At 45.6% G+C, this 12,936-nt stretch overlaps 1 protein-coding gene across 2 annotated transcripts in view; it reads left to right on the top strand.

Annotated features, from left to right (window-relative positions):
* Window positions 1-13: 13 nt before the first annotated feature.
* LOC124033760 (transcription initiation factor TFIID subunit 4-like) overlaps window positions 14-12,936 on the top strand; it is an 18,115-nt gene continuing 5,192 nt past the window's right edge. Inside the window, exons 1-14 of one of the 2 annotated variants that reach the window (XM_046346009.1) lie at window positions 14-1,239; window positions 1,473-1,642; window positions 2,192-2,281; window positions 2,628-2,807; window positions 3,052-3,174; window positions 3,394-3,483; window positions 3,753-3,920; window positions 4,199-4,274; window positions 4,618-4,729; window positions 5,846-6,015; window positions 6,242-6,372; window positions 7,158-7,283; window positions 10,428-10,484; window positions 12,084-12,206. In XM_046346009.1, the coding sequence (XP_046201965.1) occupies window positions 27-1,239; window positions 1,473-1,642; window positions 2,192-2,281; window positions 2,628-2,807; window positions 3,052-3,174; window positions 3,394-3,483; window positions 3,753-3,920; window positions 4,199-4,274; window positions 4,618-4,729; window positions 5,846-6,015; window positions 6,242-6,372; window positions 7,158-7,283; window positions 10,428-10,484; window positions 12,084-12,206 (2,829 nt within the window). In that variant the 5' untranslated portion in view covers window positions 14-26. Of the gene's footprint in view, window positions 1,240-1,472; window positions 1,643-2,191; window positions 2,282-2,624; window positions 2,808-3,051; window positions 3,175-3,393; window positions 3,484-3,752; window positions 3,921-4,198; window positions 4,275-4,617; window positions 4,730-5,845; window positions 6,016-6,241; window positions 6,373-7,157; window positions 7,284-10,427; window positions 10,485-12,083; window positions 12,207-12,936 lie in introns of both variants that reach the window. The other variant, XM_046346000.1, reaches the window with a different exon arrangement.

Here is a 12,936-nt window from a genome sequence, read left to right as displayed (position 1 = left end):
ATTTGCACAACGGTCTATCATCAAAGATGGCGGGAGCCTCCGACCCACTGGAGGACATGCTCTTCAATGAGGTAGACGAAAAAGCTGTAAGCGACTTAGTGGGCTCTTTGGAATCGCAACTTGTCAGCCAAAAGACTTCGCCCGCCACATATTCTAATATCAAGCGAGAAGGATCTACGGGCGCTGTTAGCCAGTTCTCAGGGAAACTGCGTGATCAAGCGGGGTCTCTGGAGCCGCCACAACAAGGACACCCAAAAGCGGCGTTAAACGCGGAACCCATCGCGAATCAGGGGATGTCCAATAAGATTATCAGCGCTTCCACTTCTTCCATCACTACTGGGGGTGTTTTAAACGCTAGTACTAATCTACAAACATATGGAGCCGCATCTCAAACCATTTCCACCGCACCACCAGGATCGGTAACTTTGCCTGCTCAGTCGACTAGCTTCAACAGAGGGACTATTTTGGGTCCTGCTGGCACATCAGCGGCGACTGTTCCCAATCCAAACATCACAACAACAACAACAACTATCAGGACTGCTTCACCTGGTTTACAGAGTTTTAACGGTAGCACTGGAGCTCTGAAGTTGGTCAACTCGCCAGCAGCTCCCCAAGTCGGGTCAGGCAGCAGCACTGTTGTAAGTACTGTCAGTGCGGGCAATTCCAATATCATTGTGTCCATGACTTCACAACCTCCTTCTCTGCCAAACTTCACTGGACCTCAACAGTCTGCAGTGGCTACTACTCCCACTATTGCATTGCAAAGACAGCCCAGCCCCATGGCCATTGCCTCACAGAATGGAGTAATAGACCCCAAGGTTTCTGCGGTGGTCACACAGGGTGCAGGTTCCCTAGGGGCCACCACCTCTCAGGTCATGAACCACAGCAACACTCTCATGCACACTAAAATGGTGGCACCCAACCAGCCAGTCTCTGCTGGCCAATCAATAATTCTCGGAGGGTCTCCCCCTCCTGTTGTTGTTAACTCACCAATAAGCCAGCCACAGAGTGTGGCGAGTCCCACTCTCACAGCTGGGGTGAAACCAACTGTTAATGGAGTTGGTCAGCCCACAGTGACCATCGTGAGGCCCCCCGGTGCTCCTGTGATGGCTACCCCCGTACAGCAGCAGAGACCTGGGCTGTTAGCAAGTACCACGAGGACTGCTGCACCACAGCTGGCCGTCAGACCACCACAAAAGACCACCATTCAGTTACCCCCTGGATTTACCATACCACCCGGTAAGGAACCCTACTGATGTTGTAGAACCTTTAGAAACTAAGATCTGACACTCGGGAATGTTTTGACCCATTAGTCATTCAATTAATCATATTCATATAGTATGTAGCCTATAGCATAGCGTGCTATTCACTTTTGCTTAGGCCAAAACCCCCGCAAAAGAGCAACAAAAAAGTAGACCATTTAAAATGTCATATTGAGAAAGATGTGTGACCTGACTGTGTTTCTCCCTCAGGTATGGTGCTGGTGCGTACGGACACGGGACAGCTAGTGATGGTGACTCAGCAGGTTCTAGCCCAGGCCCAGGCTAAGACCCAACAAGGCCAGGCTGCTGTCTCCAACATCTCCCCCCAGCCTGGAATCCCCACCGCTGGGGCCAACATCAGAGTTAGCACTCCCAGCCAGGTACTGTATGGGGGAATCAGGCTAAAGTTGTATGGAGTGGGCTGGAATGGATTATATCATATTAAACGTCTGTCTATCTGAATGGTGTGTGTCTGCCATGTAGTGTCCACATCCACAATCCTCTTGATTGGACCAAGTACAGTCATGCTGTTTGTTTGTGGGTTTGGCATAAGATCGATGCTGCTCAGGTCAGGAATATTCTGGGAGATGATGTTGTACATGATTGTAGAAGAGCTTGTCATGAGACCATAGATTATTGTGCCTGTGCTTAGTAGTCAGATCTTGGTGCAGCGTCTGCTGCGGCTGTAGAGTCCCATTTGTGAGAGGCATTTAACTGCCCCCTGTCTCAACTGAAGGTCTACCCAGATGTTGTAGGGGTGTCCCACTGTTTCTTCCTCTTCACCCTATTCCCCTCTAGTGTTGCGCCAGTGTGATTTCACTTTTAGGAAGTCACAACAAGTTGACCATGTATCCCGGGACTAATCTGAAATGACTGGTTTTTTTTCATCCAATGTCCCTCTGACCCCATGCTCCCCTTGTTCTCTGCAGGCCCCTGGTACGCCCCAGGCTGTCCGTCTGGCGTCCCCTTTCCAGGCAAGAATGGCCCAGTCCCCCTCTCCCTCTAGCCCTACTATACAGGTGTGCACTTCCTGTCTCCAATCAACGCCAGACGTTCTCTCTCCTTCTGTCAGAGAACACACACCTAATTAAATTAGAGAACACACACCTAATTATAGTAGCTACTAACTACATCCTCTTAGTAGATTGTTAATTTATTAGTTTGAAATATATTTGACATTTTTCAGCCCTGTTTTTATTTGGTTGTTATTTTAGTTGTTTCATTTATGTCATGTTGTAATAGTGGTTGTTTAGTCTCTCAACTGAGCTGTGTTGTGTTAACAGTTGTGTTGTCTTAACAGTTGTGTTGTTTCCACTACTGTATAAAGTTGTAGTCATTTATGCCTGTTGTCATTCTCTCCAGAAGGCCATAACCGTGGCACCTGCGGGTGCGTCTGTGTCAGTGAAAATGACCACCCCTCAAAAGGCCCAGTCTGTGATCACAGGGGGCCAGGCCTTGGTCAAGCCTGGTGCTGTACGGCCCACTATCACCCTGAACACTGCAGCAGCCAGTGCCTCTGGAAGCCCTATTGCAACAGTCTCCCAGGTTTGTCAATTGTGTTACTTGTTTTTGTCAACAGGGGTACTTTGCTTCTGACACTTTGCTAGACCTGAACATCGCAGGGTTTACCACCTTTTTTGTTTACTGTGAAGTGTGTTGTGATTTTAAATCTTCTTAAAAATAAAGTTTGACTTAATAAAATGTTATAATACCAGAGGTGGTGGTGACATGAGAAGTACATTTGAATGGAAAGTAATCATACCAAATGACCCATTTTCCTCTCTTATAGGAAATGCAGGAGAATGTGAAGAAGTGCAAGAACTTCCTGTCCACCCTGATCAAACTGGCGTCCCACAACTCCCCCTCCCCTGACACATCTAAGAACGTCAAGAGCCTGGTGCAGGATCTACTGGTGAGTCAAGACTCCTATAGAGGACAACTATAGTTGGAAATTCTAATGACTAGATGACCATTAACACATGCCTTATGAATGACTTATGGATGTTTATAAATGAATGTTATTAGAACGTGTTTTTGTGCTTTCTTTTGTAGTTCTATTGTCAGCAGAGTGAAAAGGTCCATGACATTTCATTATAAAATGATTTTTTAACGGTCTCCTGTCTTTGATTAGGATGCTAAAATCGAGCCTGAGGAATTCACCGCGAGTCTGCAGGCTGAGCTGAAATCCTCTCCACAGCCGTACCTCATCCCCTTCCTCAAGGTTTGTTTGTAACCCTCACCCCCCAGCATTCCTGACCTTTTTTTAGCTTATTGCTATGCAATTGAAATGCAATTACTAAATACTATGGAACAAGTTATTATGACAAGGTTACTAGTATAATTAGTGTTACTGCACAGGTATAAGAGAAACTTAATGTAAAGTGTTACACTAAATTTCATAGCAGACCTGTTGCAGAATTATACAAAATATAGACAGTCAATTTTTGACGACATTATCCATGTAACCCGGATGTGTTTCCCTCTGTACAGAAAAGCCTCCCTGCCCTGCGGCTGTCCCTTCTCAACAACCAGCAGTCTCTTCTGGCCTCCACCTCCGCTTCTGCCCTGGCCGTGCCCTCCACCTCCACCATCAGGCCCCGGCTCCCCACCACCATCAGCCCCGCCACAGGCATCGTCAGGTCACCTACCACTGCCCTGGTATGACCCTCTGGGACGTAGACACTGGAGAGAAGCTCTGCAGTTTCTAATGGTTCTCTCTATGATGGGCCTAGTATCATTGATTTAAGGCCGTACTAGATTATGTCTCTATAATAGGCATAGAAACACACACACACACACTTGAAGCCATTCTATGTTGTCTTTTATATTCATTGTGTTGTATTCTGTCTGTTATGTGCCACTTCGCTCAACTACTGTGAGTTCCATTTTCTGTCTTCATGTTCTTATAGCTCCTCTCTTCCCCTTCTCTCTTCCAGGGTGTGAGAAGACCAGGGGTCCAGGGGGTCCAGACCCGCATGCCCATGGTCATCACTCAGACTATACGACCGCAAGGTACTAGTACTGCATAGCACCCTCGCTCTTCCATTATGCAGACATATCCTGTCCATACAAGCTCAATTTGACATCCCAGTGCTCTCCATTTATGTTTTTGTTATTGGTGAATGGCAGGAGTTTTTCCCCAGTGGGCACTCGTTTTTCCCACATGATTCAACTTCTCAAGGCCTGCATTGTTACTAGCTGTCTCAGGTGTGATAGGGTTGGGCTCTAACAAAATGTACCAGCAGGGGATGCCCCAGGACCGGAGTTAACCCCTGGTTAAGAGCACTGCACAGAGGCCTATTTACTCACCATGCTATTGAACAGCTTGTAATGATATGTCTTGTTAATTTGTCAGGCGTAGTTACAAGAGGACCCTCTATTATCCCGGGCAGAAGTCCTGTGGGCATTGGTGCCCAGGCCTCTGCCAATCAGAAGAAGCTGAATGAGCCTGGAGGTGGGACGTTCAGGTACGTAATAGGGTGGCAGGTAGCCTAGCAATTAAGAGCCAGTAAATGAAAGGTCCCTGGTTCAAATCCCTAAGCAGACTAGATTAACAATCTGTCGATGTGCCCTTGAGCAAGGCACACTTAACCATATGTGCTCCTGTAACTTGTTCTGGATAGGAGCGTCTGCTAAATGACTAACATGTCAATGTAATATCCTGGTTGGCAGAGAAACTATAGGCTAAACCTATTCAAGGCTCTTGGCATTGTTGGGCTAACGATGTTTACACACACAGTTTTGAGTTATAGTTCAAATCAGAGTTCAATTATTTGTTGCATTGTATTTTTTTCATTTGGTCAGGTTGATTTTACATCGCCAAATGTCAAACAAACAAAAATCTATTGATGATTTTCATGAAGCATCACTTGTGTGTCCCAATGTTCATAATTCTTTCGCTTTGGACTTCCAACAACATGCGTGAGGAAACAGCGCAATAGTTGCTCTAACTGCAACGGGAATAGACTATATGCCCGGTATAGACCCCGTCTCACCTAATCTGAATCGGATGCGATTATAAATGCGCTGCTACTCACAGAATGTTTCAGAGATATCAAGTTATGATGCTGCATGTATTTAACAAATGTTCTCAGTCACACATCCAATAATAGTGCATGACTGGTTATTTTCCTGTGTTTGGCCCAGACTGTTCTCAACTGCAGCGTACCGCACCACAGTATGAATTGAATCGGACTGAGACCATCCTTTTTTAGAGAACCACTGTGTGTTGTTGAATGCTCCCAACGAACCAAACTAAGGGGGTTAACACACCAGAGTTAGACAAAACCACTCCAAACTCATTTGGGGCGTGAAATCACCCGAAGATACTTTAAAACTTTTCCATCATGGTGTATGTAAACCGATCAACCACAGGATGGCAGTATTTCACAGATTTTGACCCAATGGTAGAGTAGAAACATAATAAAGCTAAATAAACTCCCGTCCCTGATCAGTGTAAATAACTTCATATCCTCTGAGAAATTGACTTGAAATCTACATGGTGTAATGAACCAAGATATTATCAATGTTATCTGGCCAATTCTATGATCACACCCTGATCTGTGTGTACTGTATCTCTTTAGAGATGACGATGACATCAATGACGTGGCGTCCATGGCGGGGGTAAACCTGAACGAGGAAAACGCCCGCATCATGGCCACCAACTCTGAGCTGGTGGGCACCAAGATCCGCTCCTGTAAGGACGAGGCCTTCCTCCCGCCAGGCCTGCTGCACAGACGCATCATGGAGGCTGGTAGGTCATACCAGATGAGAGGCACTTGTTCACTTACCTTCATGGATTTGAAAGGAAATGACTGGTGTAAGACACAAGCTGCTGAAAGTAGTGGAGCTCGGCCCTGATGTCTGTCGATCATCAATAAATGACTGGCCACATCTTGCCATCCCACCCCAGATAATGGCACTGATTGGCTGTCCCAATATAGTGTGCCTTTAACCCCAGCTGATGTCTTTTCTCTCAGCCAAGAGATTTGGGGTGACCGAGGTCCCAGCTGAGACAGTGAACTACATCTCCCATGCTACCCAGGCCAGGCTGAGATCCATGCTGGAGAAAGTGTCCACTATCGCCCAGCACCGCACCGACGGGGGCAAGGTAAGCCCAGGGAGAGTAGGGGTTGTCATGAACAGAAGTACATAAACCGTGAATATGAATAACACACATAACGTATGAACAACAACATGAGCAGTACACAAACTACATAAACACCATCGTTCCTGTCCCTTCTGTCTTTCACTCTCCCTCTCTCCCCTCTCTTTCACTCTCCCTCTCTTTCACTCTCCCTCTCTCCCCTCTTTCACTCTCCCTCTCTTTCACTCTCCCTCTCTCCCCTCTTTCACTCTCCCTCTCTTTCACTCTCCCTCTCCCCTCTTTCACTCTCCCTCTCTTTCACTCTCCCTCTCTCCCCTCTTTCACTCTCCCTCTCTCACTCTCCCTCTCTCCCCTCTTTCACTCTCCCTCTCTCCCCTCTTTCACTCTCCCCTCTTTCACTCTCCCTCTCCCCTCTTTCACTCTCCCTCTCTCCCTCTTTCTCTCCCTCTCTCCCCTCTCTTTCACTCTCCCACTCCCTCTCTTTCACTCTCCCTCTCTCCCCCTCTTTCACTCTCCCTCTCTCCCCTCTTTCACTCTCCCTCTCTCTCCCCTCTTTCACTCTCCCTCTCTCCCCTCTCTTTCACTCTCCCACTCACCCCTCTCTTTCTCTCTCCCTCTCTTTCACTCTCCCTCTCTCCCCTCTCTTTCACTCTCCCTCTCTCCCCTCTCTTTCACTCTCCCTCTCTCCACTCTCTTTCACTCTCCCTCTCTTTCACTCTCACTCTCTCTCCTCTCTCGCTTTCACTCTCCCCTCTCGCTTTCACTCTCTCCCTTCCTTCTCTCTGCAGGATGAGGAATGGTATGAGCCATCGACAGACGTCAGGGCCCAGCTCCGCTTTTTTGAGCAGCTGGAAAGGATGGAGAAACAGAGGAAGGACGAACAGGAGAGAGAGGTCCTACTTAAGGCTGCCAAGGTACCTACAGAACAGAGTAGCGTTCAGTAGAGACAGACCACCACCTGACTACATGCTCACTGGCTCTAGGTCATTACCATTTTACTGCATTACCCCAAATCACAAGTTGAACTCGAAGTGCCCGTTAATAGCTGCACTATTTTGAGTTGAGCAACACAATTGTGTGTGTGTACACTTGATCTTGGGAAGGATGTGACACCTGAAAACAGAGGTAATTAGTGGAGTTTGAATAGAGCCCACCTTCACTGGGGTGTACTCACACTCACATCTGAAGGTTATCTGCACAGTATGTTTGTTAGCTAATTACTCTTAAGAAGAATATTGCTATCTAGAACCTTAGTCTGTCCCCATAGGATAACATTTTGAAGAACCCTTTTGGGTTCCAGGTACAACCCTTTCTACATAGGATTCTACATGGAACACAAAAGGATGCTGACTGGAACCACAAAGGATTCTGCTATGGGAACAGCCGAATAACCCTTTTTTATAAGAGTGTAGCCAGCCAGTTTTAGTGGAATGATTCCAATAATTTAACTGCCAATATGCCAACGTTCCATATGACAGCCACAGCCATACACTGGCTGAAATCAGTTAATGATAAGACTTAGACAAGTTGTAAATGCAACAAGTACTGATAATAACAATAGCAGCTTCCCAAGAAAACAAAAAAATGTAGACATTGATGGACTGTGCATATATTTTAGAGGATATTTATATAGAAAATTGATATAAAACCTGCATGAACTGTATATTTTGAAAATGTTTTATGTTGTAAATAATTCTATTACACTTTCTGATATATCACATGCCTCACTTATTTTCCTCCATAAGTAAAAACAGGACATGCATTATCTACACCTCTGCTGCTGATCATTCCAATTAGGCTGGTTTGGATGTCTCCCTGACAAATGGCTGATATTATGATTCTGGAACTTTGAGGGTTTATGACATTTAGTAATTGAATAGGATCTTTATGGTTATATTATAGTTACTATTATGAGTTGTTGTTCATTCAGGCTGGATGTATCTTGTGGTTAAAGGGATAGTTAACCCAAATTACAATATTACATATTGGTTTCCTTACACTGTAATCAGTCTATGCACACGGTATGACAGCAATCAATGCTTTGGTTTAGTTTCCACAGGGAAACTTTATTTTCCCTGGAACTGTTTCCACATGATAACATTTTAGCATTCGTGGCACAAATCCCATTCAAGTCATGGGACCAATATTATGAGCAATTTTCAAGCATGTCCAAATCATCCTGAAGTATCTAAAATCAATTTTGAAGCTCAACAAAGTCACTTATATATGATTCTGGACATGATGCGCAAATATATTGGTCCCATGACTTGAATGGGATTTGTGACACATGCTAAAACGTTAGCATGTGGAAACGGTGCCCTGGAAACTAAACCAAAGCATGAATGTCTCATGCCTTATCCACAGACTGCTTACAGTGTAAGGAAACCAATTTGTCATCTTGTCATTTGGATATACTATGCCTTTTAAACACATTATATTCGGAAGGTATTCAGACCTCTTCACTTTTTTCAAATTTTGTTACGTTACAGCCATTTCCTAAAATCTATAAAAAAATATATATATATTTAATCCTCATGAATTTACACACAACACCCTATAATGACAAAGCGAAAACAGGTTTTTAGACAGTTTTGTGAATGTAAATACCGGTACCTAAATACCTTATTTACATAAGTATTTAGACCCTTTGCTATGAGATTTGAAATTGAGCTCCGGTGCATCCTGTTTCCATTGATCATCCTTGAGATGTTTCTACAACTTGATTGGAGTCCACCTGTGGTAAATTCAATTGATTGGATATGATTTGGAAGAGAACACACCTGTCTATATATGGAAAAACCAGGCCATCGGGTAGAAGCAATTGTCCGTAGTGCTCCGAGACAGGATTGTGTCGAGGCCCAAAACATTTCTGCAGTATTGAAGGTCTCCAAGAACCGTGGCCTCCATCATTCTTAAATGGAAGAAGTTTGGAACCACCAAGACTCTTCCTAGAGCTGGCTGCCCGGCCAAACTGATCAATCGGAGGAGAAGGGATAGGATCAGGGAGGTGACCAAGAACCAGATGGTCACTCTGACAGAGCTCCAGAGTTTCTCTGGAGATGGGAGAACCTTTCAGAAGGACAACCATCTCTGCAGCACTCCACCAATCAGGCCTTTATGGTAGAGTGGCCAGGCGGAAGCCCCTCAGCAAAAGGCACATGACAGCCTGCAGTAAAAGGCACCTAAAGACTCTCAGACCATGAGAAACAAGATTCTCTGGTCTGACGAAACCAAGATTAAACTCTTTGGCCTGAATGCCAAGCGTCAAGTCTGGAGGAAACCTGGCACCGTCCCTACGGCGAAGCATAGTGGTGGCAGCATCATGCCGTGGGGATGTATTTCAGTGGCAGGGAATGGGAGACTAGTCAGGATCGAGGAAAAGATGAGCAAAGCAAAATACAGAGATCCTTGATAAAAACTTGCTCCAGAGCACTGAGGACTTCAGACTGAAACGAAGGTTCGCCTGCCAACAGGACAATGACCCTAAGCACACAGCTAAGACAACGCAGGAGTGGCTTTGAGACGTGTCTCTGACTGTCCTTGAGTGGCCAGGCCAGAGCCCGAACTTGAACACAATCGAACTTCTCTGGAGAGACCTGAAAATAGCTGTGCAGCAACGCTCCCTATCCAACCTGGCAGAGCTTGAGAGAATCTGCAGAGAAGAGTGGGAGAAACTCCCCAAATACAGGCTGTAATCACTGCCAAAAGGTGCTTCAACAAAGTTCTGAATAAAGGGTCTGAATACTTATGTCAATTTCAATGTTTCATTTTTAATACATTTTTTTTTTTTAAATTGCTTTGTCATTATGGGGTTGTGTGTGTAGATTTTTTAGGGAAAAAATAATTTTATCAATTTCAGAAAAACATAACTGTAACATAAAAAAAATGTGGAAAAAGTCAAGGGCTATGAATACTTTCCAAAATACACTGTAAATACTATAATAAGCACTGGTCTCAGACTATAGCATTGTCTTAAGCTATTGCCCCGATATCTCTCTCTCGTAACCGAGTATGCACCTTTTTTGTCTCTCTAACCGGTCTCTCTCTCTACTCTATAGAGTCGCGCTAGACAGGAGGACCCAGAACAAGCTCGGTTGAAGGCGAAAGCTAAGGAGGTAATTGCTTCAATTTTTTTTTTAAAGCTATTGACATGTTATTAATGTCCATGTACAATATAAAAAACTGATGCAGTCCATTATCAGCTACAGACTGGTATGCAAGAACTTCCCACCAAAAGACACACATTCTCCATATAGTCCATATAGTCCTGCTACCTTCCCAACCATGCCACTATTTGAAGCTAGCTCTCCCCGTATTATAGCTCTGCCTTGGGCTACACTGTCTGTCTGGACAGTGCCTCGCCACTACCAGCCAGAGTGGGTACTGAGGTCAGAGAGCATTATCCATAAAGATCTGGACAGGGGAGCCCAGGTCAGGACATGTTCAATCATTCTGAACAGGGTAGCCTAGTGGTTAGAGCATTGGACTAGTAACCGAAAGGTTGCAAGTTCAAATCCCCGAGCTGACAAGGTACAAAATCTGCCATTCTGCCCCTGAACAGGCAGTTAACCCACTGTTCCTAGGCCGTCATTGAAAATAAGAATTGGTTCTAAACTGACTTTCCTAGTAAAATAAATACAATTATAGTGCATTGTAAAAGTTGCCTAATCAATATTTTGTATTGCTGAATGATTTGTGTTTGTGCTGGGCTTGGAACAAAGATGTACAAGCCCAGTCGCTCCCCAGGAGGAGGGTGGCCACCCCTGGTTTAACGCCTAGTGGGCCAAAAACCAAAACACCTCTGGTTTTTATTATCTCTTTCTAATTGGGGACTAATTCAGACTTTGGACATCAGGTGAATGGACTCTCTGTCCAATCAATCGTATTGACTGTATGCTTGTTTATTCCATGTGTAAACTCTGTTGTTGTTTGTGTCGCACTGCTTTGCTTTATCTTGGCCAGGTCGCAGTTGTAAATGAGAACTTGTTCTCAACTAGTCTACCTGGTTAAATAAAGGTGGAAAAAAAAATCTGTGACATTAATAAATCATTACTACTAACAGGTAGAAAGAACCATCAGTCCTTGGGCCCTCCAGGCCTCTGGCCTGTGTGATAGACTAGTTTCAGAAAGTGTGATGAAGTGCCTTTACCACTTCATCAAGCAGGCAGACAGGCAGGCAAAGACCTGACCTGAAGCAACCTTGGCTAGACCGACAGAGCCCCACTCTCTGCCTTGTGACCTCATAATGCCTGAAGATACAGTGCTCCTTTCACACACACGCTAGCCTGTGCCTCACTGTACTTCGTCACCAGGGTGTGTGTGTGTGTGTGTGCGTACCATGTGCAGCACCTCTTTCAATTAGCATTACAGTGTCTTAATGAGGACATCATCGTTGCCTTGAATTATGTCTCCTATTGGTTAGTCTCCTATTGGTTAGTCTCCTATTGATTTGTCTCCTCAACACTTCTTTCCTCCTCCTCTTCTCCCACCCCCCTATTGAACAGATAATAATAGTCTGATAAATGCAGCTCTATATGTAGGCCTATTAGATTGTTGAACTGTCTGTCTTTTCATGGCTCATTATACGGCACCTTCTTGGCGCTGTAACTTTCTCCATTCCAGCTTTTATGCTGCCAATGATAGATCCTGTTCAGGGTGTAAATCAGCCAGGAGAGTAAACATGTCTGTGGCTCTCTCTCCCTTTCCCCTTTCAGATGCAGCAGGCGGAGCAGGCCCAGATCCGGCAGCGTGAAGCCAACCTCACTGCCCTGGCTGCCATCGGGCCCCGCAAGAAACGCAAGATGGACTCGCCAGGGGGCTCCACATCGGGCACAGAGGTAAGGGTGCTAAAATGTGGCAGTAAGAAAAGGAACACACAAATAGGATATTCAAAGTTGACAGATATCCTCATTCCCCAATGACTTTCACCACCTGACTTTCCATCACATTTTAAGAAAACATTTTTAAGTGGGGATAGCTTCGTTCACTCTACTCTGTCATCAATACACGCACCCCCCCCCCCCCTTCTATCCAGCAGTGTGAATGTGACCAGAGTTGAGTGAAGGGGGTCAGTGTGGGCCTCTAGGCTTGTTGTGGGTGTCTGCACCGCTCTACCCCCTCCAAGCTCCCCCCCCCTCTCACCCCCTCAGGGGAGCCATAGATTTCAGCTCTGCAGAAATAAGCCTGAGGGGGAACACAGCCTGGGGCGGCTGCAGTATGGGTGCCTCAGTCACGCCACCTTCCACCCCCACCCACATCCAGCCCAGAGGTATCCCCACAGCGATCCCAGACAAAGGGGGCTCTGTGCGGGGCGAGAGCCACGATTAGGAGAGGGAGGGAACATTGTAGGGAAGGGGAGGGTGTAATCATGAACTTTGACAGATGCCTCAGCGTGAAAAGAATGGGGAATTACCAAGCCAAATGAACGTCTAGCAAGCTAGTCAGTCAACCAGTTGATAGGTTAGCCAGTCGGTGAGCTAGTCAGGAAGTTGGCTAGTCTTTCAAATCAGTGAGCTGCTTTTGTTGCTAGCTAGTTTGTAATATGGGTATGTTGGACTACAGTCAGTC

This window comes from Oncorhynchus gorbuscha, linkage group LG01, assembly GCF_021184085.1.
Source record: "Oncorhynchus gorbuscha isolate QuinsamMale2020 ecotype Even-year linkage group LG01, OgorEven_v1.0, whole genome shotgun sequence".
Classification (NCBI taxonomy): domain Eukaryota; kingdom Metazoa; phylum Chordata; class Actinopteri; order Salmoniformes; family Salmonidae; genus Oncorhynchus; species Oncorhynchus gorbuscha.
This window is presented reverse-complemented; position numbering and strand designations above follow the sequence as displayed.